This window comes from Trypanosoma brucei, chromosome 10 (assembly GCF_000002445.2).
Source record: "Trypanosoma brucei brucei TREU927 chromosome 10, whole genome shotgun sequence".
NCBI classification, from domain to species: domain Eukaryota; phylum Euglenozoa; class Kinetoplastea; order Trypanosomatida; family Trypanosomatidae; genus Trypanosoma; species Trypanosoma brucei.
In genome coordinates this window covers 2735829-2762523 of record NC_007283.1, presented here as the reverse complement: position 1 = coordinate 2762523, position 26695 = coordinate 2735829, and the positions used below count along the sequence as shown (strand labels likewise).

Here is a 26695-nt window from a genome sequence, read left to right as displayed (position 1 = left end):
GCGGAGGCTATTACAAAAACATGGATCATCCCCATTCATGCGGCCTACAACCCTCATCGCAACTATCATCAAAAAGGGTTACATCAACTACATTAGCAGGGGAATCCACAGCGAGGCGACCGTGGTTCTTTTGGGAACTCTAATAGACACGGCGATAACTTCCATATTCCCCCGAGAGTGGTTAAAAAGGAAAAAAGGGTTTATCACAAATCCAACGGCACACGAGATGCGTGAAGTAAAATAGCTTCAGTTGAATGATTCGTACAAAGTTCCTTGGCATTGGCGAGTCCTCGGCTATTGATAACGGTGATGGGTAAGAGCACATTTCTTACTTATTTCATCGTCACCAACATTCTCGCTCCTACGAGCTTTTCCACTACTCCGTGTTCGACTGCGACTCAAACTAGGACTGCGACTACGGCTGCGATCAGAGTTGGAGGCAGAGCTGTAGCTGTACCAAGAGCCACGGCTAGAGCTACGACTTCGCTTACGGCCACGAGTTCGGATTCGGCTCCGCCCTCGACTGCGATTTCGACTTCGACTTCGACCGTGAGCTCGCCGGCGCCCCCGTCGCCCGCTGCGGCTGCGGCTGCGGCTGCGAACTCGGCTTCGGTGTTGGCTGCGGCTCCGGTCCCGCCTTCGAGCACGTCTGCGGCTTCGACTTCGGCTCCGGCTCCGACTCCGCCCTCGACTGCGATTTCGGCTTCGCTGCACGCTATCGTAGCCCCGCTCAGGGGATCGGCTAAGGCCTGCGTCGTGCCCATAATTCATCCCCTGGTGACCAGGGGCTAGGTCCCTTGAAAAATGTTGTATACTCCCCAACCCTACAAGATTATCGGCTATGCCATTTGCACGTACCACAGCAGCGTTCCACCTCCCGTTGGCTGCCGTATCAGCTGGCTCGACGGAATACTTTTCACAACGAAACGACCCACCCATCTGAAGCAAGTTACTTGGAGTTATGCTTAACTCTGACTCAGTGTTGAATGGAATTGAAAGCTTCTGCTCCACCCCAGGCCGGTCCTCGCGCACAAACAAACGAAACCTAAACTCCACTTCGTCTGAGTTTGGGCCTGGTTTTACGAGCTCGAGTAAGGAACCGTCGAAAGAATCAACAACGGAATTTGCAGCCTCCGCATCCTCCACTTCCACGACGGCATCAACCCCCCAGGCCCCATCCCCGCCCATAACCCCATCGGTACAACCAAGTAATCTCGGAGGAAACATAATAATGCCCCGCGGGAAGCAAGTACCACGCAGAAGTTTAAAAACAACGTGGGTGGAGACACCAGTTGAGTGGCAACCACCGTGCCCGCCCTCGTGCAGACCCTTGCAGCGGCCGAGCAAGCACACAAATGTCACGCGCAAAACAATACGTCCCCCACGATTGTGTTCTCTCGATTTCCCATGGTAAGAATTGCACTGGGGGTCACTATGATTCTTATTATCACAACCCTGGGAAGGAGTGGCGGCAAAGTCTCCTCCACCTCCCAGGTAAGAATCAGTAACGCGATTATAATCAACAGTCTCGTCCCGTCCCATTCCGACAACTTCAGCCCGCGGTTGACCCCAACCCATTAATGATTGTGAGCATGAGTCGGTGCACACTCGCCGTCTCCACAAGCTGTCATCACTACCTGACGTATTGGCTCTCCCACTGACTTCTGTTCCCCCCGCACCCACAGCGCAACTCGTCGGGTGAAAAACACCTTCAACTAACAAACGATCAGTACCCAAGAACACATACCCACGCAGCAGCTCTACCCCGCTGTGTGGCTCCTTCTCATGCAGTATGCGCTGAACGATGCCTGACAAAACAATTTTAACCCCCTCTCGCTCGCGGAAAAATACCAACGCCTCGCTTCCACGGTCGGGGGGCTCCGCACCCCCTTCGCCATCGGCACCCCAAAAGGTGGTTTTATGTGAACCATTGGGCGTTGCGAAAACAATACTGGCGGGTGAAGCGGCCACTGTCCCTTGAAAGCGCCGCAAGAAGAAAGCACGCAAAAAAGTATCCCCCTCCTCTTTAACAGATGGAGCACACCAAACTAGTAAAGCATATCCATTCAACACTGCATCTGACGAATACTCCATCACTCTATTTCATAATAAAAGGAGAGAGCGAAGAGGAAGGGAACACTGAAAAATGGTGAAGGAAATCGAAGAAAAGTACGTCAACTAAAAGATGGGAGGAGAAAAGTGGCAGTTATTCGATAGAACCAAGCAAACCGCCCAACTGTTCCCCCTAACCTCTTTCCCTCGTCACTATTCTAGAATGAATGCAACGGGATAGCGAATATCAAATTTCCCTCACATATACTGCGTGTCGCGGATTCCCCAAAGGGCGGGCGCGTAGAGTCCTAAACGAATGCACGGCGCCACATCCCAGCAAACCAAAAAAGACGAAACAAAAAATATTATTAGAACCGCTATTAAATAACAAATGCTTAACGCCTGAGCGCAGGCACGGCAATTTGCGCTCACGAGCTTATCGCTACGTTGCCACCGAGCTGATAAACATTGATTTAAAAAGAAAATAAAAGTGTGGGAATTGTTGCACACGAAAGATTGTTTAGGAGGGTATCCACAATAGCGGAAGGGGGAAGCGCGGCAACCGACTGAGGACCCCTCTACATGTCTCGGTTTTCTCCATAAGCTTTCATTAGGTCGTGGTGCAGACAGCAGTATTATTACCCTTTACTCGATAGTTAGAATATATAGAAGTATACACGCGCTTCTAGAAGGGATAGCAGAAGCTTCGGCCCGACGTCGATCAAGAAGAAAAAAAAAGTGAGCAGTTGCATGGCCATAAGGATTAGGAATTTTGCACTTTGAAGTGTTTACGAGCTACCAAGATCACAGAACAGCAGCGGAAGAAAGGTAATTTCCGAGCGAAGAGGGATAAATGACCGAACAGCTTTGCAGCACCATATGTCACACGATAGACCTTCACGAGGCGCAAGTGAGGGTAGTGTTGGCGCCACGCACCGACTCCCATTTCAGTGTCTGGGAAAGCAAAATGAAAAAGAAAATAATCCACCCAACTCTATCAATGCCCTCAACTACTGTGCTGCACCGTATCCACATCATATTATTGCCGTGACAACAACTTCTCAGCGATACGCCCCGCCATTCGGCACGTCATATTGTGCTTTGTCCCTCATGCTAGTGACACACGAGGGCACTTGAAGATGAAAATAATGGTTAGAGAATGAAAAAGAAGCACTTTCCTTCAATCCCACAACATTCCTCCTAATGTTTCTCTCTGTGAAGCTCCCATTGAGCGTACAATGCGGATAAGAGGAGCGCAGGGATGCAGGGACAGGCATTAACAGATTCAAGCCGAACAGCAGCAAGCGGCACAACATCAAATGAGAGAAGCAATGTAAAATCAGCGTTTTCCCCACACACATACCCTGTTTCAACACACAGCGCTACATGTAAACACCAGTATCCGAGCACAAAACACACGCACACGCAAAACAAAGTGAAAACCATACCTTAAAAATACGTGTGAAGTGCCTAAGCGAAAAAAAAAAACTGAGAGATGAAATGAAATGAAAAAACGTATACCAACAAGACAAGATAAATTTTTAAAATTAGCAAACAAATTAGGCGAGAGAGCCAAAGACAAAAAAGGAATATATGGAGAAACCATCGGCGACTCTTCCTTATTCTCTTGAATTCATGAGCACTTGCTCAACCTTCCAATTTTGTCATTGTACCTGTGTTGGGTGGTGAACAGCGCTCCTACCACAACCCGCATCAATCATATCCTGCAATTCCACATTGAATGTTCGCCCTAACAATTGAACATAGTCCAAATCCCTAAATGTAGTTTTCTCTGGTTCATCAGATATCTTTGCAACAGGCTTCCCATCGCATTCTGTCATCTTAATCACAATGCTCAGCGGTTGCACACCGGGGATGGAGCACGTGAGTTGGGTTCCGATACCACACATGACATTTGACTCCTGCGCAAAGGTACAATGCAGTTTTGCGGCCCTCTCAAGGTCAAGAGAATCGGAAAAGACAAGCGTCTTCAACTTCGGATCAATATTGAATCGCTTATAATGCTCAATGGCCTTGCGACCCCAAACATATGGATTACCCGAATCGTGCCGCAAGCCGACGTACGCTTGTGCGAGGTCAGCATCAAAGTCACCCAGAAAACCGTCCATTGAAATACAGTCGGTGAGTGCGATGTGAAGATCTTGAGGGTACTCTAGCAACCACTGCTTAAGAGCCACGCGCTGGAAATCCCGTAGAACTGGGGAAAGCTGCTGATGGGCCTGAAACCACTCGTGTGCCTGCGTCCCTACCGCCGGTAGACCCAGCTTCATCGCCAAATGGTAATTGCTCGTGCCAGAAAAGTTCCGTCCAAATGATGGATGCGACTGCAACGTCCTGACAATGGCTTCCTGCACATCGAAGCTGTAGCGCCGTCGTGTCCCAAAATCCGTGACCCGAAACATGTCTAGTTCACCATTCACGTATGTAGCAAAAAGTTTATCCAACTTCGCATTGAGGTGTTCAACTGCCTCGGCAGCCCCAATATGTTGCGTCCGCTTGCTATGCACTACTTCACACACAATCGCTAGTAACGGCACTTCCCATAATATAGTTTCCACCCATGGACCTTTGATTGTGATGGCGAGCTCCCGATACGTTATATTCGTCTCCCCGTTGCACCGAGTCTTCGGAACAGCATCAATAATGACTTGATCTGGCTTGAACCTGTACTCACGAAGCCAGTCAAGGTAATCCTTTTTGAGGTAACGTTTGGTTGAGAGGTAAGCATATTCATCATCTGTCAAGGCAACGTGCCGCATGAGGTCTACCTGCTCTCGAATAGCATCTGCAGCATCACCCAATTTGTTCTCCGAACTGCGGCACTGAAACTCGTAAACAACGTGAATTGTGGGATAGAAATGAAAGACAGCCTGCTGCATGTGTAACTTGTACGCATCTGTATCAAGGATCGACTTTATAATTGGCTTCATTGTGAAAATGCTATACGTAGGTAGGGTTCTTTTAACCCTTGCTGTTCCCGTGGCTCGTGTGTCTTATATATTCCTCTCTAGAGTGCTGCTCGTTATTATTATCTGATGTTAACTTGTCTTTTCCCTGGTGACCGCGGTCGGAGAGTTGCTGAACTGTCGTTTACCCTCTTTCCTATAGCAAAAATCAGGCACTTGAACACAGAATTGAAAAAACTTTAAATCAACAATTTTCGTGGGAGCAAGCAAAGGGGATGGAAACCCCGCACGAGTACTGAGACACCGACGCGAGAATATGCTAAAAGGAAACGTTTCTTTATTTTATGTCGGTTACCTGCACGGCTGAGGAAAGGGGGAGATAAATCGCACGTCCCTGAAGGAATCGACTGCCAAGTGGTGTGGGATTTGCCATACCAACCTGACCACCTAACTGCTCCCTTACCTACATGTTCGCCACCTCCGATGCATCGGGCCACTCTCCTCCAAGCACAACCTCCACTCACCCGTACCATTCCCCTTTCCCAAATTTCTATTTAACTATTATGGGCACCTTCACCTCTTATCACTCACCACCTTTTACCCCAATTTCGGGACACCGCTAGTGTAAAATTCAGAATAGAACGCCACACGACATCACTCATCCATATGAACGTGCCTAAGACATACCCCTAAAGACACCCGTCACCAAGTGATCACATGTGTGTTTGTTTGTCTGTTTGTGTTTGTGTGTGTGTGTATGTGCATCCAAAACTGCGCGTGAATTCAAGTGAATTTATGCCTTTGGTACTCTTCTGAGAAGGGGAGCAAAAAGTAGAAGGAAGAGGAAACAAGAAAGGCACGCTATCCAATGCACGCAGCGGCCAGACACCAGCACCAAAAGGGCAGCAAAACATAGAATTCTTCCTTCTACAGACAAATACACACTCCATCACGACACGGGGCACTGAGAAGGAGTGCAACGCAAATGAGTAAGAAGGTCAGACTAACTTGTGGTATGGAAACAATAAATAAAAGTCGAAAACGGGGAGGAAAAGGAAAGATTTTGACACAGTCCACTTTACATCTCAAAAGCACGACGCTACGTAAAGGAAAGGAAAGGAAGGAAACAAAAAAAAGATGGGAACCTGAAAGAAAAGACCTAGCTCAGCATATCTGGCTGTCAGTCCCGTTATTGTTGTGAGGCGCTGGTTGCGTTCTTAACCACATTCTTCCATGCGGTTGTCTGCTCCTTAACGCGTGTTCCCTTTGGTGGCACAATTTCTTCAACGGGCGCCATCAATAGCCTGGAAGTTATCTGCGCAACACGAGACCTCGCCTCTAAAATAGAGTTACCCTGTATTCGACGTAACAGAGCAGTTGAACCAGAAGCCGTGTTACGTTTACGATCAGATCCACTCACCGCTGTAGATTCCCCCTTGGTGTTGGTGTTTGTAGTACAAGGCACTGCAAGGACCACAGGGTCCTTACACCCAAGCGAAAGCAAATGCCGACGCCGCGAATCGATATGCTCGTGCAGAGCCCCACGGGGTGATGTGTCCCCCTCCAACGAGACGTTATTAACTCCACCACCAGACGATTGGTGGGGTCCCGCGTGTGTCTTAGTGAGTGCAGGTGTCGTGTCTACGTCGTGCGAAGTTGTAGGACACCTTCGTCCCTGGACTGCCCACGAGTGAGTTCTCAGCTGGCGGCTTGCCTGGTGCGGAGTGGGGAGCCCAGCCGCAAGGGCGGGTTGCGAAGGCACTGGCCGACCATCCTGCGCCCCGCTTTGCTGCACTTCTGAGACACTTAACTCTGTTGCGTGGCGCACTGAAGCAGGCGTTTGGTTAATGGCGCTTCCATTTCTTGAATAAAGGGTGTGTGAGTGCTCACTCGCCTGGTCAGCTCGGTGCTGCTTCTTCCCACCGCTTCTTGACACCGGGCTAATAATGAAGGACGCCAACTCCTCCCCTCCTTCCTCCACTGGTATTCCGCGTAAGGCATTAATAAATTTGGGTTTCACCAGACCCTTGAGCATCGCTTCACGGGATCGTTGCGGCCTCATAAAAGTGGAAAGCGCCCTTGGTGATGCAGCCCCCTGCACTTTATCAGAGCCTGGTTCTTCTCCCTGTATCTGACAGCTTTGTTGCTGCGGTTTTACCGATGGCTCCCGTTCGACAGGATCACTGCTTAATTGGACCATCGGGGTGCGCTCACCACCAGCACTATCTACCAATGCTACACCAATATTCTGAAAGGTAGGCAACCCAGCCTCACATATAACCGATGCAGCATTGTCTTGTCCAGTTTGGCAGTCGGACCGGGGAACGCCTCCCCTTGAATTCCAGTTGCTGCGCATCTGCTTTGAGGCGCCAGCCTTATCCGACGACAAGGCTTCTGCCAGAAAATTTATAGGATCGGCACTGCAGGAGTGAGGAGGTAGCCTCCTAGACGGTTTGACACTAAGAAACTGGTACGTTGACTCCTTCCCCGCGACCCACGTGTTCATCCCACACTCACCAACTATTAAACCATCTAACATGAACACCCTGGTGAGGTTATCTACTCCGGAAGACACTGTGATCATCATTGTGGACGAGAGATCTACAGAGGGTAAAAGCAAATTCTGCGTGCTGTCAACGTCACAAAGAGAGCTGGTTGAGGCTCCAAGATGCAACCCACCGATATCAGAACAATCCTCCTCTCCAACGTCCTGCCCTGCAGCCTCCTCTGGTTCCTGCCCATATGTCCGCACAGTGATCTCCTTGGGGTCATCCACCAGGGCAAGACCAGTCACCGCATTAAACCCACAATGAAACACGTATTCACGGCGGAATCGGCTAAACGTATAGAGGGTCTTCTCTGTGTCCAGTGATCTTGGTCGCAAAGACCCAGTTTGCTGCTTTACCTCCCCAGAGGAGTTCGCAGCATCATCCCCCCCACATGTTACGCCGTCCATTGGCCCGAAAACAGGTGGAACTCCGTCAGTACAAAAAGGGGATCCCGGCCAACTGACAGTAGGTTTCTTATCATCATCGTGCACCAAAGTGACACACGTCTCAAACATGGAGGCATCGTCGCGTGTCTCGCGCAGCAGAATACTGCACACATGAATGTTACCCTGCTCATCTGAAAACACGAAGTACTGTCCACCGGTGTCCGCTGCTGCGTGCGTCAGACCCACTTCAAGGCCCTTTACGGGAAAAGCAGATCGCAAGCTTACAACCCCCATCATTGTACGCCGCAGTGTGTGCCACAGAGCTACAGTGCCGTCTGCGTGAACAGACATTAGGATATGTTCACCGACAGTACGCAGAGGAAATATCTTAACGATGCGCGAAGTGGTGGCGGTGCTAGGTTGTTCGCCACGCCGTGCTTCAGAAACATTACAAGTCGAGCGTGCCAACATGTCGACAGTTTCCATCACCCACAAAACAGAGCCTTCCTGCCGCTCAGCCAAAACGCGATAGAAAAACAGCGCACCGTAAGAGGTACCGCAAACAATGCAGTGCGGCGATACGGCCATTATATGAAGAACTTCTCCGAAATGCGCTGGAACCTCCCATTTCGACGCGCTTGCAATAGTAAATGTGCTGGACTCCCTTGTAGAATAAAGACACCCTCCCGCAGCAAAGATAAAAAAGGTAAGACCTTCACGCATAAGTGTACCAAGCGCAGTCACGCCAGGAGCAACGGTGCTAGGCTGGGTGCCCTCCGCAGCAGCCGTGATAACGTTTGTTGTCTGCCCGTTCATTAAATTCCATACTGCTGCGGCCCCATTATTAAACCCCGTTAGAAGCCGACGCTCAAGTTTGTCGAGGGCAAAACATGTGAGCCTGGCCGCATTCATAACAGCAGAGTCCGAGAACTCTTTGATCTGAAAGGTGAATGAGGAGCCACCAGTAGCTCGCTTCCAAGTCATGACCAAACCCTCTGAGTCGACGGTAATTATCAAATCATGGATGGCACTATACATAACTCCCACCATTGGAGCCATGTGACCCTTATATTTAGAGGAGTAAGCCAAAGCCATGTTTCGGTTCCGACCGTGAGAATAGGGAAACGCAGCAAGGCATATGATACGCTTTCTCAGTGGGTCGGAGACTACACGCTGGGGATGAAGGCGGTCAACTCCAATGATTTGTATTAGGCGAAAACCTTGTGCTTCAAAAATAAATATGACCCCATCAGCCCCAACCGTCACAATTTGTCTCTGATCAAGTTGCATCGCACAGCATCGACATGGGCCGTTGTGGGAATCAAGTGTGGCCATCGGTACGTCGAGGGAGAGATCCCAGACAATGCCGTGGCGTTCTGGTCCCACTGTAACAAGCATTCTCAGATTTGGATTGATGTCGAAGTCGTGTACCGCCGCGTGTGGTGACGGGCCAGAGGTGGGAAACGTCCGCAGCATCCCGCCCGTGTCAAATGAAGTCATTTTGACATAACCATCATCGGAAGCAGTTAGTAATGCATTGGAGTTGTAAAAGATGCTCATCTTGTTAATCCGCTTCTCGTGTAACAAGAGGACAACATGAGGTGTGACAACCCGCTTTGTTGTCCGTGGAATTGAGTAGAATCGCACCTCCCCTCCTGCCGTGGCCAAAAGCAGCATATCCTCGTTTGACGCCGTGCGGTGGTAAAGAGAACAAGTCACAGCATCCACTAAACCAGCAAAGGTGCACTCCTCGACGTGGCACTGCACACAAGAACCTTTAGCGGTACCCCCAAACATGTTGCCTGTCCCTGGCGCTGGTTTTGGCTTCCCGCTGCCATCAACATCTTTCTTCCTCTGCGATGGACGCCCAGGTAGGCCACCGTTGCGGTTACCTAACTTCCCCGACTTTGACCCCACCGATGCCCCAACTCGGACCGTCTCCACACTGTCGTGTGCATACATATAACCCTCGAATGTGTCTACAACCGGGCGACCACGAAACAGGCGCCGGACCTCCAGGGTTTTGGAGTCCAGAATCATCACCCGCCGATCCATCGTTACAATTATAATGCCCTGAATATGATTTGCCCAATGAACGCCGACAACCCAACAGTCCCCACTGAAGACAACACCACAGCTAGCGAGTGTATTAAGGTTCCATGCGCGCACGGTCCCCTCCGATCCACCTGTAAGTAAGATATTACGCTGCCCATCTGCCTCCATGCACGTACCATTCACGTGCTGCTGAGACGGGAAACAAGATTCCGGATCAGGCACGTTGCTAAACTCACCAAATGTCCCCTGGGAAAGGTTGGAGTGGTGTCTCCCTTGAGAAACCAGAAAAGTAGCAAAATCATCCCAACTGATAGTTCCCTTCGCCTCGTAGTCTACCCTCTTCATCAGGTCCATAATCTCGTCATCCCCCGCAGCGGGCACTAAGCGCCTGACCGCCTGAGAAAACTCGTCCTCACTGAGAGCGCGGGAGTATGTTCTGTCAAAGTTTTGGTTGCAGTCCCAAGCCTGTGTAAGGACTCGCTGCAGCTCTTCTTTATTCTCAAACACGAACTTTAGCCCACTGCGCGAGTTAACCGTCAAGGCACCGCGAGGTTTGTTTCTTCTTTCTACGATAAAAGAGCGCTTGGGCACAAGTGACCCTGCCTTTCCCACGTTCTCCTCTACAGATGCCGCTTGCTCACCCTGTGATTGATCCTCTTTTACGTTTGTTTCCGTGTTCGTGCAACTAGAATTGGCCTGACTGGGAAGAGCAGCGCCGCAGCGACGAAAATCAGTCATCCTCTCAAAAGAAGCATCGTCATTGACGGGGGGTAAACTGGGAGTGGAAGAGAAGACCAGCATGAGCCGCTGCAGGTCCTCCAAACAAAGTTGCTCTTCGAGCGGTGGCACATCCGAACTTTGGGAGTACGCTCCGCTTTCATCCAAACCTTCCTCGCCTGCTGCAGTGTCCCGGTTCCCGGTAGCATTCGTAGATTCAAAATGAACAGATCCTAACGTTCCATTTGGCGCAAGCCGGATACAACGCGGCCCATCTGATTCCTTTGGTGGGGCAAGCACCATCAAGCGTCTGTCTTTTCGCTCACCGTGTGCCTGCGTTCCAGCAAACACCGCGTTACATGTGTGGCGTGGCGTCAGGGAAGGCCGTCGACACTGCGGAGAGCGGTTGCAACTGTCAACTGAAGTCATAAGGGCCGGAGTTGAGCGGACAGACACACTCGGTAAGCTGTACATGTCCCGAGGCTCCACACCACCATACTGCTTCACCCGTGGAGCTGTGACGGGTTCATCACCATGCGCATTTTTTTCTGAAAAATTTACGGGCGACCTATTCATTTTAGTCTTGAACCCTCGCCTCTACACGCCCGCTCTGAACTGCAACGCAACAATACAGATCTACACACACGTACACACCACCACCTAAAAAGGGGGAGAAGCTCTAATACAAAATATATGTGCGAAAGGAGGAAGAGAACCCCTCCTTCAGATTTATTTTTTATTTTTTTTGAAAAGGCAATCCCTCTCCCTTGGTCAACCTTTCTCTTCCTTGTCGACGCGCAAACGAGACAAAAAATTGACGAAAAGAGATTTAAAAAAGTGGTCGACAACGCCGTCTTTGTCTAAATATTTCTATGGCACACATTTAAACAGCTCGGGCAGAAAACGGTGCAACCGAAAACTTACCGATGTCTACCAACTGGTGCACCCAAGGCAAAACGAAGAGGGAAGATAACAACACTTCCAGCCCCGCAACCAACTCTTAACACAGCTAACCGGCAATATTACGATCTTCAGAAGCCATAATGATTTGCACAAGCATCTTAAGTGTAACTACTAAACTTGTAAACTCATTGTCACACTCCAGGTGATCCTCCTCCGTGATTTGAGTGAGTTTCGCAAAAACGTTCGGCAACATTCTGAAAAACACACACGCCTCTCGGAGGTGGACGCCCCAGTCAGCCGCCCCAGCGATGTTAGTGCTCGACGCGACACCAGCACACGACATTGTACGTTGCATGACGGGGAGTTGTTGTCCCTTCGAGCACCGCGTGCACGCTTCGATCACGCAAGGTGCGCTGGCAGCCCCACTAGCGGGAGTTCCGGGCAACAAAGGAACTCTTTCATCAGAATTAGACTGACTCCACTTAGGTAACCTAGCAACGAAACCGCTGTCATCAGCACATGAAGTGGCGGTGACAGTACCTACAGGCTTGGAAAAACCAACAACAGTGTTGTTCCTCTTCGTGTCAACCACTGGAGAAGAAACCGCTCCGGTTCGGGTGATGTTGGACTCACCACCTGGAGAGGATGCCGATCGCGCTCCCAAACTCTCGAGTGAAACGTACACTCGGTTGTAAAATATGTCCAGAGCTTCACACATGGCCCCGGAGCTCCCAATGACAGCGGCAATGCGACTCAAAAACTTGATAATGGAAGAGTATTCGAAAATGAACCTTCTTGAAAATGCACCGTTGGCGCTAAGATGAGCAAAACTTGGGCCGGTGTTCGACGGTACGGCGGCACCAACTGTCGCCGGACTACCAACGGTTAAGTTGACTGTAGCGACCGTGTTGTTACTGTCCTGACAAGCGGCTGGGACCCCATGTGATGAGGCGAAGGCACACGAATCCCCCTCCCTCTTTAGTGAAACATCCGCCGATACCACACGGGAACGCGAATCCGAATCAAGAAATCGGTCATCAGCGTCCGGTGGGAGTACGTCAACAGAAACGCTCGCCATTGCTGGTGGTGCCACTGGCGCTGGGGTCGCGACCTCAGTTCGGCTGTTGTTTGCACTACAGGCACCCTTATTTGTTGCTATGACGCGCTGCATCCCATCCAACTGCTGTTGCCACCGCGGTCGCATCGCCTCCCCAAACATCATCTGATGAATTTCTGCTATCACACGGTTTTCGTCGAGCAGACGAGCAATTCGTGCGCATGCATTGCAGAAACTCTGCCTCAGCATCAACCTCGACCCATCGCACCACATGGTGGCTAAGACATTGCACAAATTCGTGCATTCCGCGTATGACAATTTTTCACAGAAACGATTCTTTAGTTGGTGTTCAAATCCAAAAACAAAGGTAGCGTAGTCTACCCCCAAAAGGCCACGGAGAGCAAAGCATCGCTGTAAAGCTGTTAACAGGGGTGTGTTCCGCGAAATCACCTTGCCTCCACGTCCACGATACGCAGAGTGCAAGAAAGTGCACACGTGCTTGAGGTTTTCCCACTGTCGCTTTAGAGAGCCGTCGCTAATACCTGCACATCTGAGCTTTTCACGATCGTCACAGCGCTTCGGGCGCCGACTCCAAAAAAGAAAGCGCGTTTCCGGCTCACCGTCAGGCTCCATTTTGTGCATACCGTCTCCAAAGAAGAATTTGAGCACCTCCTCGTTGACACTGTAATATTCCTCCACTAGCAGCCGGCGATCTTTCAAGGGCATACAAATGGCATAGCTGGAGAGAAAGGCGTAAGGTGTCGCAAGGTAATTATCACGCAACACATCGAATATATTGAATTGCTCCTCAATCTCCTTTCGCAGGTATACGGATTTCTCAGTCGCTGTAACGGCCAATATCCGCTGTAATTCTTCATGGAACGTGCGCCTTGCGCTGCTAGATGGTGCACTCCCCTTTTCCAACAGTGAACCGTTCTCTTTCCTACACTCTTCATTGATCACACAATTGTCATCACTGGGAGGCGCAACCTCTACTTCACACTCCGCTGGGCAGTTCTCACGTCCACGAGCAGCGGATTCCGATAAGTGCTGCACAAAGAGCTCAGTTCCTGGCGAGGGTAGCGACTGATACCCACGCCCTTCATCACCCTTCAAGGACGCTGCTGCAGCATCCAGCATTAACCGCAAGGTTTTATCAATGGAGTGACCAGCCGTATACGCTCGGAGCATGTCAAGATCGATACTCATGGGCCACGCAGAATAGGACTGAAGCGTTAAGCGCGACGACATGTCTGTAGGAGCTTACAGGACCTGCGCCAAGGCGAGGGCACAACGAAGAATAGGACCGCGTCCGAACGCACGAAAAGGAAAAAAAAAGAAAGAAAAAAAGAGAGGACGAGCTGTCCTGTAGCGACGTAAAGAAGAGAAGACAGCAACCATACCAAGGGGTTTACAATACAATAACTTTTCAATCGTAGGACACTATCCCGTTTCCGACACCCGTTTCTTCCCGTCTAGAAACTGAAACAAGGAGAAGTGGCGTAAAAAAAAAAAAAAACACAACGTAGAGGCCGTCGTACCTACATGTCCCATTGGCACCACGCACACGCCAAAAAAAAAAAGCACGCGCGCAAAAACAAGCAGTAGCCTCCACGAGCGAAGTATTAGAGACCAAGCCGCGACATGGTATTTGAAAACGCATTGTTCGACTTTGCGTTTGATGCACCATCCTTCTTAGGTATAGCGGTCCCCCGGCGACTCAGTGGGCGAAGCGGCCCCGGTTGCGCACCCGTTACTTGTCTTAACTCGACAGTCATAGAAACCGGTGGTTCAGAGCCTGCCTGAGTGTGGTTGGCCCGCTTAACATCACCATAGGTTTCGGTGCGTGCCGCCTTCCTCGCGGTCATACGGCCCTCATCAATGCTACCGATGCCGTGTGTCTTTTGTTCATTCTTCAGAGAAGGCGGCAGCGCCTTCAAAGCCCCGGGAACCGTCACGCGACTCCTCTTACCTCGAACCAAAGAGCCTTTAGGTAGGTTCCGTAGGGCAACAGTGGAAGCAATTTGCCCATCTTTCGACACCCGATCTCCAGATACAACGTCATCATTGTGCCTCTTACGCTTTCTTCGCCGTGTGCGACCGACGGCTGCAGCGGCGGCAGCAGCGGCTAAGTGATTACTAGTGGAAAGGTGAGTGCCCTCCTCCTCCTCCTCCTCACTGTTGGTATATCTCACATTCCTTTCCTTGCAACTTTGCACAAATGATCCCATTTCCTTCTTGTGACGTAGCTGTTCTGCTGCGAGGCAACGGCAACACACGTACAGCCCCCGATTTGCACGCGAAGCCTCCCCAGCGGCAGGACCTCCAACGAAACCCTCACTATCTTCTAGGGAACATACTGAAGGAGCACACGGAGATCGCAGAAGTTTTGTTTTTCCGGGACAAAGATGTAGACCACAACGGCGACACCAGAGCCGATGAGCCATCCTAAGTGACCATATTCCTCCTCGCCCATCGTGATGACCCGCCGCACGTGAACGTTTCTTGCTTCGGTAACACGGTCCCAAAGGATGACTTGCGCCACGCCGCAGCGCATGTGAGCCGTAGTGGGCAGAGAGATCATGGAATAATGTCGTTGCTAGACCCGCTGCTACGAATCCCCCTTTCGGTGACGAAGACGATGAGTTAGCTGAAGGGGAAAAATCGCCAGACGACAGATTAATCATTGCGATTGAAAGCGAAGCGCACCACTCAGCGGCGAGCACTTGGCACTGCAACGACGGGTCTGGTGGAATACTGCGGGGGAAAAGACCCGGTTGGCTCAATGACTGGAAAGCGGGGAGGTTAACCGCAGGACCTGTCATCGGGTCCCCTAAATTAGAATCTTCGCCAACCATCTAAAGTGGGCAAAAAAGAAAAAAATGTGTAGACGAAGGAGAAAAAAGTGAAAATTGAATCTTGGTGACAGGAAAGAAAGAAGCACATCAAAAAAAAAAAGAGAGAGAAAGAGAAAGCGACCAAGATTCAGTGTTCCAGGTCGAAAGAGATAAAGCAACAGCACATAAGTGGTAACATTTATTCCCCCTTATGGCAACAACAGCTGCAAGCAGCAGTAGACACACCTATTGGTACAAATTTCCCCATTTTCCTCCTTCCAATACTATTACTTCAGTCTGCGACGTGGTCTTTATTTGCACACAGACCCGTGTGTCACGCAGTTCTCCACTTCACCCTCCTTACGGTCATCATTGGCTTTCTCTCTTTACTTTACCGCCATTTAACATATACATATAAAAACCGGCCCGTTCCATTACATGGGCGCAATAATAACAATAATAACTAGTCCCGCAGGGCACAGCAAATACGAGACCTGGCAAAAAAAGTACGAGGTAAAAGAGTAAAAGAAAAAAGATGAAACGTTAATGGTAGTTACAAACCAACACGCGCAACAGAAAAAAGAGATGAGTTCTCAAGCGCGAAGAAGGGAAACATATATATATATATGTATATACATGCATGCTTAGGGTAGCTAGATATATACCACATTGTACAAAAAAAAAACTCAACTGATCCATCAGCACTAAGTACAATAGAAAAATGTGGGGAAGGTTATAGGGAGAGAGAGAGAAAAACAGTTCTTAAAGAAACAGAGTGCAGTGAGGGTGATGCTGACACTCTCCAACACCAAATGCAACCAAAAACCAAAGTAGGAGACACGACAGACGGGAGCAAGCGCACTTTCAACAGTGGTGGGTAACGATAAGAGCACTAATATAAACCAAATCTCTCTCTCTTTTGTGCTTGCTCCCCCCCCCCTTTCCTCCCTCAAAAAAGGAGACTACTTCCTTAACTATACTACTGGGAAGCTACATCAACGTAAACTCATCCTCTTCGCCCCTCTTCTTTAGCGCTGCTTGTACGTCTGCCATAGTTAGAATTGTGTTCCGCAGCGAATGGAGGAGCCGACGGTGACTCTCCCTAAGTAACACTTCCGGTTCAATATACCAACCAAATCGGGCGTGTACCACATCCCTCCACTTAGCGATCCACCTGTGGTGAGACTTGTTCAAGGTAGAATCCAACCTTGGTTGTTCCCTTGAGACCAACATTGTTCCAGTGCTAAGTTCTTTTGGCGAAAGTACCGTACTCGCACCGCGAGGATCTCCAATTCCCCTAACTTCTGTTGACTCACTGCTTTCATTTACCTTAGGCATCATCCTATTCTCTTCACGACGCTGAGCACACCACCGCAAGTACCCCGCCCGTCGCGCCTTCATCTGCTCCTCCAGCATGTTGAGCTTGTACTCGTCTGTCGTTACAACATGCTCCCAAAGAACGCTTCCAACAACATAACTGATGCGGCTCACATTGGGAGCCTCAAACGTCTGCTTCTTCAACCGAGCACGGCACTGATATTCAAGTCGACGCCATTGTCGAAGCATACGTTTAATCGCTCGCTTCTTGCGCCCCAAGCAGTGACGGAAAAACCCTTGCAGTGCACGGATTGCCTGCATAACCTCCGCAATTTTGCGTCGAATCCGGAATCGGTGATGGTAAAGTATGTATTCACGTATAGCATTCGTATGGGCAGTTAGTATAGCAGGCGATTGCTGCATCACAAACGCATAAAGTTTGGGGTTCGCAAACCGAAGATACGTTTCGTCGCCCAACGGCTGCCGCACCGTCGTGCGTACTTTCGACGTGCGGTTCATCATCAGTGTGGCTGTTGAAGACATAAAGTCGGAGTTCATGGTGTTGGCGAATGTGCTCTCATTTGCACAGAACGTACCACATTCACCACCACCATCGTCGAGTATGTTAGAGTCAGTATCTCGGGTGGAAAATGGATTTTCATATGCCATTGAGCCAAGTTCGCTACGTAATGATGAGGGAAGAAGCAGTTGCAGTGAAAACCCGCGTGTCACAGCACCGGGTGCGCATTCACTCAGCACCTTCGTTATCTGACCACGCTGCAAGATGAGACTCCGTTGCGTATTGCCCTGCACATGATCTGGTATAAGAGAGAACGTTTGCACCATAGTGCCCCCACGCACCTTGGAAATAGAACTATACTCCCGTACTAATAAGTGCGCTACCTTCTTCGGCTCGGACCGCGCATCACTACCGTCGCAGCTCTCGGTCCATTGGTCCTTCGTAACGCGACTTCCCTCTGTGCATAGAGTAGTGCTATTGCTAACCATTTGCAGGAAATTCTGAGAGTGAGGAACTTTCACCTGCAGAATACGCGCTTCCTCAACAAAAGCGGTACCCCCTAAAAGGAATTTGTCTTCACCATTCCATAGCATCCCCGCCTTGAATTGCGGCGGCCGCACAGTAACTGCGGTCAGGACTCCACCCCTGACAGACGGATGATGCCTATACCATCCTTCACTCCAGACAGTGAGATCTCGGGCACTCTCCCCCTCGATGAGACCTTCAGTAACTCGACGGCCAACGCTCGTGGCTTCCATGTGTGCGCCAGCCATTAAATATTGCTTCCTCGCCTCAGCAGCAGCGGCAGTACGAAGAAGTAACCCGTGAATTTCCAGAAGCGTTTGCTCCGTGAACTGATGATGATAACCGCTTGTTGCTGCAATCACAGTATCGCCGGGCTTCATTCCGGCCGCGGCTACTTCGTCGACAGCAATATGTTTTAACGACACAGGGAATGCATTTAACAGACATTTTCGCGTTATCCGGGGGTCCTTGGTGGTTTCGGAATCCCTCTTTCGAAGGGGGGCGCACAACCGTAACCTCTCCGTATGTCCTGTGGTCGATGTTTGGAAGTCCTCCGACAAGGAACAGTCGCTGCCAATATCCCCTGTCTGCAACAACGTTATCTGGCCACTTGTTCGTTCTGCCCCACTCGAATCCGAAGAGCATGTTTCCGACTGACTTCGATTTTTGCTCCCAGATACGAGTAAAGCATGTGAAAACGAAGTGCTGCCTGCCGCAGTCGCACCCTCCCTCCTGATGAATGGTAACGGGAAAGACCTCACCACCCCACTACATGAATTTTCTAATACGTTTACATCACTTTTCGCATTTTCTTCCTCAGATTGCGGCTGCCTTTCTGTATTGCGCTGATTGTCCATCCCCCTAGCCTACGGCAAGGGAAACAAGAAATGAGCCCCTACACCCACCGGAATCTCGCAAATAAGAGGTCAGTGGGCTTTGGTGCTTTTCGTTCTAATGTAGAACAGAAAAAACAATGGGGGAAAGCAACGAAATCAAGTATCATCTTTCTTCGGGTTAGGTTTATACATCCCTGACGCTGGGGCAAACCTCTGCAGCCGACAACCGGAGGGCGTACACACCCGCGTACGTTCCCCCGCAGCGCTAGCACAGCAAGGTAAAGGGCATTTTATTTTTTTTAAAGTCATGAAAGCAAAAGAAAAAAAAGGTGAAAAAGACCGTAGAAAATTATCAAGGGCTCCGTCAAACGAGGAATACAAGAACTCGCAAGGGCACGCACGAAAACTACCCTTGCAGTCCTAATCACATTTGTCCCACCACTTCCATGATCAAGCCTCAATAGTCTTGGGTTCAATCACGGTGATCACATCGGGAAGTACCTCGTCTTCCTCTATCATACTCTGTGGGCGCATGATTTTAACATTTACGCCAATGGTGCCTGCACGCAAGTGGCAATGACGGGTGGCCGTGTCAACGAAGTGTTTGTGAGCAGTACCCGACTTAATCATGTAGCCGTCACGGAATGTCATACTCTTCGCGCGCTGGCCCTTGATCTTTCCGCCAATTGTCACCTCACAGCCCTTTGCGCCGGATTCCATCACGTAACGGATGATGCCCATGGCCGCACGGCGCACTTGAAGGTTGCTGAGAAGCTTGAAACGCAGGGATTCGGCCTGCGCCATTGCGGACAGTCCACGCACCTCCACGCGCTCGGCGAACAGCTGCAGTTTGCCTTCCTTGTAGTTAAACCGCTGCTGAAGGCAAGCCGTTAGCTCACGGATGCGGCGGCCCTTCTCACCGAGGACTTCGCGGGTCTTTGTGGAACGGATGACAATCTCCGTGCGAGTGGGAGTAACACGATGTTCAACGCCAGCGAAACCGTCGTCAGCCAACTCGCGCTTTAAGAACTCGAAAAGCTCGGCGTAGAAGACCCCATCGCGCACCATCATGCGCTTCTTAGATAGAGGCCCCATCCTTCCTTCAGTGCTAAGTATCGCTGACCTTGGCTTGTGGTTCGGTGTCGATTCTCGAATTGACGGTCCACTTTACAAAACAGAATGGGCAAGATCATTTTCCTCCCTGCACGGGAAGGGAAGAACAAGCAGTAGCGCAAACATAATTAAGAGGAAGAGACCCCTCTCGAGTGAAAAATCAGATGCCACGATAGCAGCAGCATAGCCACATGCAGTCATCGGCAGCCCGATGGAAGTGACGAAGGGAAATAAGGAAAAGAAAAGGAAGGGGAGCGGTTGTTGACGCACCACGTTCGAGCCGTTTGTCTGCCCAGTGACGCCATGCCTCATACACCTGCCTACAAGTACCGTCACCGGGGTCAAGCCACTTCATCCGGTGTATGTTAATATGACACGGTCCCGCATCGGGCAACCTGCCGATGTAACTGGATGACGGTGCGTAATACTGAACCCCAACCCACCAAGGGTGGCGAGTGCCGCCTCAACCGCCTCCTCATTCTCCTTTTCGGGATCCTCAATAATTAATTTCGCAGATGCCCGCACCACAGCCAACTCCTCCTCCGACTTTGCCGAACTGCACGGCATCGGGGCCACGTCAACTCGGCAAATGTCCTCGCTTTGGATGCGCTCCAAAACCTTTGAATGAGCAAACTCCTGGAAAACCGCAAGGTACATCCGCTCAAAAGCCGGTGATGTATTTGTTGGAAGATAGAAAGGCGCTGACCTGTGCACAACAGTAACAACTCAAATGCTTCCCTACGCCCCTTGTCTTCGGTTTGTCCGCTTATGTTAGTTCCTCCGCCCTCTTTTGATGTCTGTCTCCACGTGGTTGCTACACCCCACATGAAATAAAACCAACACAATCAATGATGACCAAAAAAGTTGCGATGGGCAAGTTGAATCAAGACACATGAGGGCGAAAAGAAGTACATCTGATGACGGCGAACTTACCAACAAAGACCACAGACCCGTCACCTACAGGAAATCGTAGATATTGCAAGGTGAAAGATGAACAGAGAAAACGTTAATAACGAGCCAAGAGTTTAGTCAAAGTGAATCAAAATCCACCTATTACCTTTTCATAGAACAACGGGAACCGAAGCACGGCCGTTCGAACAACTGATTGGAAACAGCTATTCGTCACCTTCGGCTTAGACACCGTCAACACAACTACACGCCCCCTCGCCACTATCGCTCTCTTATTTCTCCGCGACAGCAACGTACGCGCACACGTCCTTCATGGGGGCATTCGCACTAGACCCCTCCCCCCTGCATCGCATTCATCATGTTCTGCATTTGCCGCATCTGAACCCGCCGCACCGCCTCCTCATTCAGTCGCATTGCCGTCGCACGATACAATTCGTCCCACTTCGCACTGCAGTTCGAAGCACATTTCTTCTCAGCGAGATCGGTATCGAGGCGATACCGAATGGGCGCCTGCGACGTCCGCAGCAAGGTGTACAACTCCTCCGTGTCAAGGCACCGTTCCATGCAGAAGGCTGCACTGCGATGTAAAATGTTGGATTGCATGCGCAAGGCGCCCACACTCTGAAAAGCCTGTGTAGCCCTTTGCTCGAATGGCGTCATAGGTGGGGTTGGGGGTTGCATCACGTTTCCCCAAGTAGGAAAGAGACCGCGTTTCGGTACTACCGCTACTCTTGCAACCCTCAAGCGCGACGAATGCAACAGGTATGTGATACAATGGCACACGTGTACCTGCAAATGGTCCAACTATCACTGCCAGTTCGCCCTAACAGCGCGCAATTCCGCCGTTAGTGCTGTTACGGCTTCTCCTTCCTGTTATTTTCCCGCACAGAGGTGGGCTTGTACTCGCTCAAATTTCCCTTCCTTCCTTTTACAAGCTTTCACATAAAGGAACAGAAAAGCAAAGGAAGCGATCGCATACAAACACTCCATAGGGGAGGAAACAATCTCACTAGCGAGCGGTGGAAACGGCAGCGGCATGAGCATTAAACAGGTGAAGTGTAAGGAGAAAATAACAACATAGGGGTTGTAAGCAAAAGGGACAACATGAAGTAACAGTAAACGTTCTCTCCACTACACGCTTCTACTATGCGCCTCCTTCTACTACACACTTATGTTTCCTTCAATCTTCATCCCTCCCATCCTTTCCTCACACGTCACCATCACAAGGGCATTCAATCTTGCTCCCGCTAAACGTAAAGCTCACCCCACATGAAGGGACAACAACTTCCGCCTTCCCTTTCCCATATGTCACAGTACGCGAGCGCAGATAAAACAGAGTAAAAAAATGAACCGTAGTCAACTGCAGTTGCTGCTACGAATGCCGCCGCTGCCGTGTTGCGAGTCACTAATTAAACAAATTTCCCCTCCCTATCCCCTTTATCCCGCATCTCCACTTCGCTTTCCCTTCACACCCCTCCCCGCCACGCTCACTGTAACACTCGTGTGGTGGGACCGGCATGCAATCCAAGTCAACAATACCCCCCCCCCAACCCACCTCCCCAATCCCCCTTTCAGTGTATAACAAAAGGGGGGGAATATAACAACGTGAAATTCGCGAGAAAAACGTCGGTACCTCATGCGACAAAAAAAAAAGTCAGAAGGGGGAAAAATTGAAATAGTGAGCCGTACTTCCCTCGTAACCACATCTGTGTGCATCAGTTGAAATAAACGAGCACAGGAGGGAATAGAAGCGAGCCGAAGGAAAATAGGAATAAGGGGACAGTAAGATCGAGTGTATTCTCAAACGAAACAGTAATGTAAGTGCTCTCCTTACTTTAACCCTCTCTCATGTTATTTGACTCAAGTCGGTGTTGTCACCCCACATACGCACGCACACACGACCTCTTCCAGAGCCACGGCTTCATGGTGAAGCGACCGCCGCCTTGGGGTGGAGAAGGGGGAAAAAAGAACAAAAACATTCCCGCGTGCAACGGCCGTAACACCACACGCTCATACAGGAACACACGGGCAGAAAAAAAAAGGAAAAGGAAAATTGTCACGTGATCAATCATACGGTGCCGCGGCTTTACAACACAAACACACAGAATGAGCAAACCCCACCAAACACTGCACTAACTGCTGCTAAAGGAGAAATGCCATGCCATTATCGTAGAAAATAAACTGCCTGTCGTGAAACCGGTGTAAAATCACCTCTACGGTTTGTTCAGCGGTCGCACTTTTGTATCCCATCTGTGCTAACTTCCTAACAACAATTGCGGTAGTGACTGGGTCGTGCAGATGAATAATAGAAGCAACCGCACCCTCAAGTTTTGTACTGGTCCACGCGTCCTCCGTAGCCACTTCATCATCCATTCCGCCAGACGCCGAAGCAAACTGATTACGGCTGCTGGCATGAGCAACGAACATCTTTCCATGGTGTTTCACCTCCAGTTCCTCATCCACGCGGTGTACAATGCCATTATCTAATACTGCAGGGGTTGACTTGCTTGCGGCCACACGCGGTTTAGAAGACCTTTTACTAGCTACCGCAGTCCCCTGCGTTGAGGAAACAGTGCTCTCCCCGTCTCCTGAAGTCTGCTGATTTGCACCCTTCTTGGTGTTTTTGACTGCAGAACTTCTAGATTGCTTCTCTAAGGAAGTAGCTTTTGAGTTTGTTCTACTCGTGGAAGTACGAGATGTGTAGTTCTGTGAAAAAATTTTCTGCCGCACTTCCTCGTCGCGCCTGAACTGCTCAAAAACATGGAAAGACTTGGACACTCTCTTTCCGAGTTTTTCACAGTTTGTGTAGTAGAAACTAGCGAGCTTACTATAGTACACCATCTTGCTCTTGCTGTTTGACAGTGGTATGCCGAGCATTATGCATAACACGCGAAGGGCATCGACGGGGAGTTCCTGGAGGCTCAAACCAATAACCTTATCCAGAAGGGTGCGCAAGTACGCTGCGATATAATCCCCGTCCGAGGGATCGTGTTTACGTTGATCCTGTGAAACCTCACAATGTTTTTCCTGATTCTCTTCCTTCGGTACCTTGGAAATACCGCCCTCCTCCTCATCACGTGGCCGCTTCACAGCCCCAGATGTCTCCACAAGAACCGTCCCACTACAGCTTCGATCCACAGCTGCCGAGCCACCAATACCCTCGGCATCCTCCTGTAACTGGGGCTTCTTTTTATTTTCACCCCGAGATGCCATTTGCTTAGCGGTAGCAGCTTCTTCAATGGCTTTCCGCCAACGGGCCCTTTCTTCCGCGTCTACGGTACGAAGTAGACGCAACACCCGACCGAATATACCCTTCCGGATATCGTCCTCCTCGCTGCGGGGAGTGGGAGGGAGGCCTTCAAATGGGTTGTAAGACGCAACATCACTGTCGCTCACGCTACCGGTCGAAGACGCAACAGACATCGTTTTTTTTTTTTAAAAATTGATGACTTTACTTTAGCGTCAACCTTCACTTGTTGCAACTTCACACTCAGTGAACTATATTTGATATCTTATGTTTTAACACTCCGTGATGCCGCGGCTGATTATTTAACTATTCTCTTGTCTTTTTTTTTCCTTCTCTTATCCTCCCCCTTCCCCCTCAGTGCCCAACCCCTTCTAAAGATCTTTTCTCCCCGACAATCAAAATCGTGAAGAAACTTAACGACTCAACCCCTATTTCACCCCTCCCGCGTGCACACGCTGCTTCCTCCCCTTATTCTGTGCTTCTAATCTAGTAGGTCGCGTTGGCTGCTGTTACGGGTGTACGGCCACCTTCCCCACTTTCGGACAGTGACACAAGCAACAATGGCCGAAACACCAGAAAACAAATGAACAAACGAATAAACAAAAAAAAAAGAGGGGAGGGGAAATGAAAAACTCGTCACTACTGCGTACTTCGTTCGCTCTATTTGAATTATACAGCGCAATCAGAGAAAAGAATGAAGAGTAGAAACAGAATCACACGTGTCAACGAAAAGAAAAAAACGCCAAGAGGAAAGTGTTTCATTGGAATCAACGACGAGAAAGCATATAGTACACAGGTGGGTAGACACACATTCTAGCCCCGGTGTGACAAATGCCGCTAATTGGACTAATGCAACCACTCGACTCGTTAAGTGAAGCTGCGCGTATTTTTTTTTTTTTGAGACAAAAAGCAAAAGCAAAACAAAAAAGGCAAGAAACGCCTGACTTCGCTACCCCTTTATCTGCTCGGTCCTTTCTTTTTGTCTATTTCGTGCCCTCTCCAGTCCACAAACAACTCTCCCTGGCACACTCTGCCACCACGACCAGCACCAGCACCACGGTTCGATATGCCCAAACCTACAAGGCCTCCTCTGAGCTGTAGCTGCGAAGAATTTCCAATTTATGTAAGTTTACTCAGCGCCTCACCCGCCGCCCCAACAACACCCCCACGCTCATTTAACTTCTCTTCAAAAGCCATTGTTGTATTTTTCGCCAAAACGAGAGCCCGGCGGAGTGTGAGTTTGCCACCAGAAGCAGCGCTCTCTTCCAAAAGGGGTTCAAAGGAGGAACGATAGTCCACGTAATATTCCGCCACAATGTCACGCAGTTGAGCGCAGAAGGGTGTGTAAATTACAATAGCGGCAGCGACAAGGCAACATGTTGCCCACCAGACAACTCGATCAACACGCTGCAGTCGATCGGCCAAATAGGCCACGTCAGATGTACCGTCGTCACGCGCTGGGAAAGGCAGAGGTTCGGTACCGTCTCCAGTTGGAAGAGGCTTGGAGAGGAAGCGGCATAACGGCTCCCAGCCATCACCGTAGCGATATACGAGCAACCGATCCCGTGGAACAGTTTTTTTGATGCGCTCCTCAAGCATATCAATAAAAGCAACTGGTGATATTTGTTTTCTTTTTCCACATCCCCCACTCACTATGCCCGTGGTCATTTTCTGGACCATTTTGTGAAGGTACGCGCCCGCACGTCGCCGCGCCGCCCGCTCCGTCTGCTGCAAAAGCAGTTCCCACGTTGTTTCCGCCTCTCTCATCCAGGCATCCTTGTCAGTCTCTTCTACGAGAATAACACGTGTGCTTAAAGGGCACTCCCTTAGTATGGATTCAAATGCCAATGTACTGGGTAGCCCTACCAGTGCATCAAAACTAACTCCATTACCCGCTGTTGCGGCCCCACACTGCGAGTTCCCTAAAATAGTGGAGTCAAAAGCCTTCTCCTTGTCAAGAACCGCGCACCACTCCTGCGGATGCGTGCCGACGCGTCCCTCTGTAAATGTGTGACGAAATGTGTACGGCTTGTAACCGAGTTGCGTGAGCGCCGTCGCCATAGTCCCACCTGGCGCCATTGTAAGACAGAGCACGCGAGGTGGTGCGAGAAGTAAAATCCCCCGGCGCCACATGAAGCTTCTCTCCACCCCTCCGCAGAAAAGCCACAGCAGGCGTTCTCACAGCGTTGTTGCAACGCTGCCACCTACACACGGCCACTAGACACAAGTAGGCCTCACGCCTACACCTTATGTTGTTATTCGGGGGAAAGTGGATGAAGCAAAAAAAAATATATAGATATGAAGGCAGAAACATAAATGACTCTCCCCTTCCCCTCACGAGGCCGTACCGTTCCAGGAATTTAAAAGGAAGAGAGAGAACTCAAAGTGATGGTCCTGCTACTTAGAGTGCAGTGGAGCACACACGCACACACACACACAGGTATATATATATATATATATATATATATACCTGGCAACCACATTTATTAGAGATGCTTACCCGATAGTGCACAAAAAGAAGAAAAATGAGTGAAAAAAGTGGGGGAAACAAACCGTCACCAACAGCATCCCTCCACAACTTGCACACCAATAGTACGCATCGGGCAAAAGACCAATGGAATCATAAAACACGACCTACACAGCCCTGTGTCCTTTGTTCTCCCCCCTCAGCCACCATCATCACAAACCACCATCGCAACCACCTCCCCTATCCCACTGAATTCGAGGAGGCAAGCGAATTCTAGA

General features: G+C 50.0%; 12 protein-coding genes across 12 annotated transcripts, besides 2 other annotated features; all 12 read right to left on the bottom strand.

The window, feature by feature from the left end:
* Positions 1–294: 294 nt before the first annotated feature.
* On the bottom strand, positions 295–2094 carry Tb10.26.0310 (hypothetical protein, conserved; the record flags this gene model as incomplete). The annotated part of the gene is made up of 1 exon (XM_818274.1): positions 295–2094. The coding sequence occupies one exon, from the start codon at positions 2092–2094 to the stop codon at positions 295–297; it is 1800 nt and encodes a 599-aa protein (XP_823367.1).
* Positions 2095–3716: 1622 nt separating this feature from the next.
* Positions 3717–5003, bottom strand: Tb10.26.0320 (nicotinate phosphoribosyltransferase, putative; the record flags this gene model as incomplete). The annotated part of the gene is made up of 1 exon (XM_818273.1): positions 3717–5003. The coding sequence occupies one exon, from the start codon at positions 5001–5003 to the stop codon at positions 3717–3719; it is 1287 nt and encodes a 428-aa protein (XP_823366.1).
* A 694-nt stretch (positions 5004–5697) lies between these two features.
* Positions 5698–5741: a microsatellite.
* A 427-nt stretch (positions 5742–6168) lies between these two features.
* Tb10.26.0330 (hypothetical protein, conserved) lies at positions 6169–11160 on the bottom strand (the record flags this gene model as incomplete). The annotated part of the gene is made up of 1 exon (XM_818272.1): positions 6169–11160. One exon carries the CDS (start codon positions 11158–11160, stop codon positions 6169–6171), a length of 4992 nt encoding a protein of 1663 aa, XP_823365.1.
* Positions 11161–11695: 535 nt separating this feature from the next.
* Tb10.26.0340 (hypothetical protein, conserved) lies at positions 11696–13855 on the bottom strand (the record flags this gene model as incomplete). Its single annotated transcript, XM_818271.1, has 1 exon — positions 11696–13855. The coding sequence occupies one exon, from the start codon at positions 13853–13855 to the stop codon at positions 11696–11698; it is 2160 nt and encodes a 719-aa protein (XP_823364.1).
* A 416-nt stretch (positions 13856–14271) lies between these two features.
* Tb10.26.0350 (hypothetical protein, conserved) lies at positions 14272–15471 on the bottom strand (the record flags this gene model as incomplete). Its single annotated transcript, XM_818270.1, has 1 exon — positions 14272–15471. One exon carries the CDS (start codon positions 15469–15471, stop codon positions 14272–14274), a length of 1200 nt encoding a protein of 399 aa, XP_823363.1.
* A 1002-nt stretch (positions 15472–16473) lies between these two features.
* On the bottom strand, positions 16474–18702 carry Tb10.26.0360 (hypothetical protein, conserved; the record flags this gene model as incomplete). Its single annotated transcript, XM_818269.1, has 1 exon — positions 16474–18702. The coding sequence occupies one exon, from the start codon at positions 18700–18702 to the stop codon at positions 16474–16476; it is 2229 nt and encodes a 742-aa protein (XP_823362.1).
* Positions 18703–19131: 429 nt separating this feature from the next.
* Positions 19132–19776, bottom strand: Tb10.26.0370 (40S ribosomal protein S3, putative; the record flags this gene model as incomplete). The annotated part of the gene is made up of 1 exon (XM_818268.1): positions 19132–19776. One exon carries the CDS (start codon positions 19774–19776, stop codon positions 19132–19134), a length of 645 nt encoding a protein of 214 aa, XP_823361.1.
* Positions 19777–20145: 369 nt separating this feature from the next.
* On the bottom strand, positions 20146–20451 carry Tb10.26.0385 (hypothetical protein, conserved; the record flags this gene model as incomplete). The annotated part of the gene is made up of 1 exon (XM_818267.1): positions 20146–20451. One exon carries the CDS (start codon positions 20449–20451, stop codon positions 20146–20148), a length of 306 nt encoding a protein of 101 aa, XP_823360.1.
* A 579-nt stretch (positions 20452–21030) lies between these two features.
* Tb10.26.0390 (hypothetical protein, conserved) lies at positions 21031–21384 on the bottom strand (the record flags this gene model as incomplete). Its single annotated transcript, XM_818266.1, has 1 exon — positions 21031–21384. The coding sequence occupies one exon, from the start codon at positions 21382–21384 to the stop codon at positions 21031–21033; it is 354 nt and encodes a 117-aa protein (XP_823359.1).
* Positions 21385–22845: 1461 nt separating this feature from the next.
* Tb10.26.0400 (hypothetical protein, conserved) lies at positions 22846–23916 on the bottom strand (the record flags this gene model as incomplete). The annotated part of the gene is made up of 1 exon (XM_818265.1): positions 22846–23916. The coding sequence occupies one exon, from the start codon at positions 23914–23916 to the stop codon at positions 22846–22848; it is 1071 nt and encodes a 356-aa protein (XP_823358.1).
* Positions 23917–25069: 1153 nt separating this feature from the next.
* On the bottom strand, positions 25070–25717 carry Tb10.26.0410 (hypothetical protein, conserved; the record flags this gene model as incomplete). The annotated part of the gene is made up of 1 exon (XM_818264.1): positions 25070–25717. The coding sequence occupies one exon, from the start codon at positions 25715–25717 to the stop codon at positions 25070–25072; it is 648 nt and encodes a 215-aa protein (XP_823357.1).
* Positions 25718–25904: 187 nt separating this feature from the next.
* On the bottom strand, positions 25905–26264 carry Tb10.26.0420 (hypothetical protein, unlikely; the record flags this gene model as incomplete). Its single annotated transcript, XM_818263.1, has 1 exon — positions 25905–26264. One exon carries the CDS (start codon positions 26262–26264, stop codon positions 25905–25907), a length of 360 nt encoding a protein of 119 aa, XP_823356.1.
* A 127-nt stretch (positions 26265–26391) lies between these two features.
* Positions 26392–26419: a microsatellite.
* Positions 26420–26695: the final 276 nt, after the last annotated feature.